Source organism: Chlorella variabilis (genome assembly GCF_000147415.1).
Source record: "Chlorella variabilis unplaced genomic scaffold CHLNCscaffold_1, whole genome shotgun sequence".
Classification (NCBI taxonomy): Eukaryota; Viridiplantae; Chlorophyta; class Trebouxiophyceae; order Chlorellales; family Chlorellaceae; genus Chlorella; species Chlorella variabilis.
The window spans coordinates 3,029,089-3,033,038 of NW_005435087.1; the positions used below are offsets into that span (position 1 = coordinate 3,029,089).

The 3,950-nt window shown below is 67.9% G+C and overlaps 2 protein-coding genes across 2 annotated transcripts in view; one reads left to right on the top strand and one right to left on the bottom strand.

Annotated features, from left to right (window-relative positions):
• The window catches only part of CHLNCDRAFT_49742 (hypothetical protein), a gene marked incomplete at both ends in the record, with an annotated part of 1,340 nt that extends 479 nt beyond the window's left edge, over positions 1–861 (bottom strand). The window contains 2 exons of the mRNA XM_005852222.1: positions 198–355; positions 649–861. Coding sequence (XP_005852284.1) covers positions 198–355; positions 649–861 — 371 coding nt within the window. The remainder of the gene's footprint in view (positions 1–197; positions 356–648) is intronic.
• A 2,549-nt stretch (positions 862–3,410) lies between these two features.
• CHLNCDRAFT_133694 (hypothetical protein) overlaps positions 3,411–3,950 on the top strand; it is a gene marked incomplete at both ends in the record, with an annotated part of 3,017 nt that continues 2,477 nt past the window's right edge. Inside the window, 2 exons of the mRNA XM_005851907.1 lie at positions 3,411–3,493; positions 3,625–3,655. Of these exons, the coding sequence (XP_005851969.1) occupies positions 3,411–3,493; positions 3,625–3,655 (114 nt within the window). The remainder of the gene's footprint in view (positions 3,494–3,624; positions 3,656–3,950) is intronic.

A 3,950-nucleotide genomic window follows, 5' to 3' on the forward strand; every position in this document is an offset into this window, starting at 1 on the left:
ACGGCGGGGACCAACGGCGGTGGGAGCAGCGCACGGGCCTGCGGCCGGCCTGGGGCAGGGCTGCCAGAGCTTGCGGGCTCGACATTCAGAGAGCCACCTTTGCTCAATCCTGCGTCCCTCCATCCGCCACATGTGCCCGGCTTGGTGCCAGCCGTCCAACAAGCGAGACCGAAACAAAACAACCAGGCCAGACTCACGAGGGGCCGGCACCGGTGGACACGGGCTCTCCGCTCACGCCGCCCTTCCTGCTGAAGTTGATGACTTGCAGGCCCTCCAGGGGGTCCTCTGGGTTGAGCGGTACGTAACGCGCCTGGGTGCAGTACAGCTGGTCCACCGGCTGGTAGATGAGCGGAAGCTGCGCCAGGGCAGGCGGGCAGGCGGGTAAGCAGGCAGGCAGGTGCAGGCAACAGGCGAAGAGGTGGGGGCCAGGCAGCAGCCAGGGGAGGGCCCGGGCATGTGCGTTGGGGTGCAGGAGCTGCTGTGACGGACGATGGGACAAGGGGAAGGGCTGGGGGACAACAGTCAGTGGCAGCGGCATGCGCAGGCGCCAAAGGCGGGTGGGTCCAACCAAGTTGGGCGGCGGGGAATCGGACGTGTGCCCAGTGTGCAGGTTGCTTCCCCCTCGCACGCGTCGTTTCCTCCTCGCACCTGGGCCAGAACATACCACGGAGCCGAGATGTAGTCAGTCACGTTGAAATCTTCCAGAGCATCAAAGCCGTAGGGCGGGCACGCGGAGCTGTTGGCGCCGGGCGCTGCCGCCGGGGCGGCGGCGGCGGCAAGGTGCCGGGCGCCCCGCGCCTGCGCCGCGCCCAGCGCCAGGCAGAGCGCTGCCAGCGCCAGGAACCGCGCGGTGGCGTGCATTGCGTGGGTAGACTCTCAGGGCCGCGGCCTGGCACCGTCCTGGAACAGCAGCCCGGTCCTCTGGAGCCTTGGTTATCGTCAGGGAGCGCGGTGTGGATGATCGAAAGACGCGGTTGGGCGCGGGCTGCACTCAATTGGCCACACCCCGCCGCGTGCTGGGTGTGCTGAGGCGGCATCGGCATTCGGCATGCTCCTCTGCTCGCCGGTGCTGCCTGCCTCGATCCTGGGCCATGCACCATCCACTGTCCCTTTGGGCACTCCAGGATCTCAGAGGATGGGCCATCGTTCTGCAAAATGGTGCGAGACACAGCCTGCCGCCCCGTCGAGCGCTCCTCCGCACCACGCTGCCCTAGCCCTGGGGGTCCCTCTGGCTCTGGAGGGTGCTGTATGCATGTGGGAAGGATAAAAAACGTAATGGCAGCACTTTTGCGAGGCGGGGAGGGCTGTGGGGACGGTTACGGCGAACAGGTTCCTTACCCCGCCCGCCGCTAAGCGGCCGCTTGTCGGCGCGGCTGCCGGGAAGCCGCACAAACCGCTCTATTAGGATTGGCAGAGAGCGCCAGGCAGGAAGGGTTCAGAGGTGCTGCTTGCAGCATGAGCTGGCCCCTGCAAGTTATTGAGGGGCAGAAAGGCCTCCAGGCACGGTTTTTGCGGGTCGCCGCCACGGAGTGCGCACACGTGCGGGTGTCGCACGTGTTGGCCTCCAGGCGGGTGCAGGAGGGGGAGAACGCGAGGGCAACTCGCCACAACCGGTGCCTCCTTCATGTTGGCTCCTTTGGTTCTGTTCAAGTGGGGGGAAACGCCGCCATGCACGCTGCAGAGCGGGGGCACGGTCGGGGGGGCGGTGCAGGGCGTGAGGCGCCACAGGACCTCCCCAGCAGGCCGCCGCGGCACGCTTGCAGCCTCCACCGTGCTACCGAGGATGCCACACCAGACCTTTCGTGGCTGTGGCACGCAATATTAAACGCCGAAACGATCGTAGATCCGCCCCGCCGAGCTGCTTGTGTGGGCTTAAAGTCTGGTAAAGCAAGAACTAGCTTGCAACATAGACTCCCCGCCGAAACGGGACGGGAACCGGGCGAAAGCAGAGAAAGCAATAAAACAGGGGTGGAGCAAGGCGACATGCAACGCAAGCAGCTGACAGGGCACGCATCGAAACGTGTGTATGACTGGCAAAGTGGCATGGCGCATTGGGGAGAAACGCAACGGTACGGGAGCATGGGCTGGCCAAACGGCAGTGCGGAACGCTAGGTCACTAGAAAAGCAGGGAAAGGCGCACTATGTATGCAATGAGGGCAGCCCCGGCTCGGGGCCGTTGAGAAAGCAGTGGGCGGGAGGGGGGAGGCCCCGGTGTGGGCGGGCCCCATCGAGGGGGGATGGGGCGCGCAAGCGGCCAGATGGGGCGGGGCGCGGGCGGCAGTGGAGTCCTGCGGCTGGGTGGGATATAGGGCAATGAGCGTTGAGCAGTGTGCGATGAGCAATGAGCAATGAGCAGTGAGCAGCCCCTCCCTAAACAAAGTGAAGCGCAGGACGGGGTCCGGTGGATGGGAGGCAAGGAAACGCGGGGGGTTGCCACGTGCGCTCCGCCGCCGCCGCGGGCAGCACCCCTGCCGACGGCGGCGGCAGCAAGCCGTGGACCGAAACTCCGTGCCGCCGAGTCCCGTGGCTGTGGCCGTGGGCTTCTGGCAGGAAACTACGGCCGCAGCTCGGCAGCACGGGGGCGTCGCAGCGTGCCGCCGCCGCCGCGCTGCCCCCCGGGCACGGCGGCGGCGGCAGCAAGCTTGGGCCCAAACGCCGTGCCGCCGAGTCCCGTGGCTGCGACCGTAGACCGTGGGCCGGAAACTGCGGCCGCAGCTCGGCGGCACGTGGTTCTGGTCAAATCGCCAAGCGTGCAGCAGCGCCGAACCACGCTTCCCGGCCTCGGCGCATGCCTTCAGGGGCCCCCTATCGCTGGGCACACCCCTCCAACACCGAACATGCGCCCGGGGGGGAGGGCGGCCCGGGCGGCCCAGGCCAAAGTGGGCCGCCCTCGAGCAAGAGGCGGCCGGGCTGTGTGCTGAATGAATGAATGAATGAATGCACTCTGGCACAGCTGGCAATGGCATGCGTGTCTTCCGACAGCAGGGGATAACGGACCGCTGTTTGTATCTGGTCACTCCTGATGCACTCTGCGAACCACTAGACTTGATGCTGCAGCTGCAGCTGGAGCAGGGGCGCGGCATCGGCGTGGGAGTGCAGCCTGGAGCTTATTCGCCGTTGAGCATGGCAGCATACCCAGGTGCAGGGGAGAGGAGGGCCCTGGGGAGCGCGGGGAGTGCGTGTGTCACAAGGGTGTCATGAGGTGCTGCGAGCACCCCTCGACCGGGTGCCCTGAAGCCCTCGCGAAAGAGCGGATGACATGTCCCCGTGCAGGGTTCGGCCCTTACAACCAGAGCTACCTGGTGCCGCTCTACATGGGCCGGCCACCCGACCAGCACCTTTCGGCTGAGCCAGCCGGTAGCCCGCTCCGCCAACCGAGCCAGCACCATTCGGCTCACCCCATTTTGGCCATGGACGTTCTCAAGGCCCGCATCATGGAGGCAGCCCCTGGGGAGGTCCAGGGCGTCATCTCCTCGGTTCAGTTCGTCCCCAGGTGGGCGTCAGCGGCCGCCGCCGGTCCCGCCCCCGCTGCAGCTGGCCGCTAGCTGGCTTGCATCCCCTCTTGTGTCAATCGGGCCCCACTGCCCCTGACGCTCCCTCCTGCTGCGCCTGGCCGCACCGCAGGGCCGCGGCGTTCACTTCCTTGATACAGATGGTGAGGAGCCGCCGCCGCGCTCGCCCGCTCCTCGGCAGCCGTGGCAGCCCAGGGCGGCGGCTATGGGCGGCCTTTCCCGCGCCGCGCCGGCTGCTGGGCGCGCCGCTGCCGTGGCCATGCATCGCAGCTGCCGCGGCGGGGGGCGCGTGCCGCCTGGGCAGGCAGCGAGGGGCCCGGGGCGGCCCTCAACCGTCGCCCAGGCTGCCGCCGGGGGCTTTCGGTGCCGGTACGCCGCTCGCTGCCGCTGCGGCGCTCGCCAGCCTGGCAGCCTAGCCGACCTGCCGGCGTCGCATCG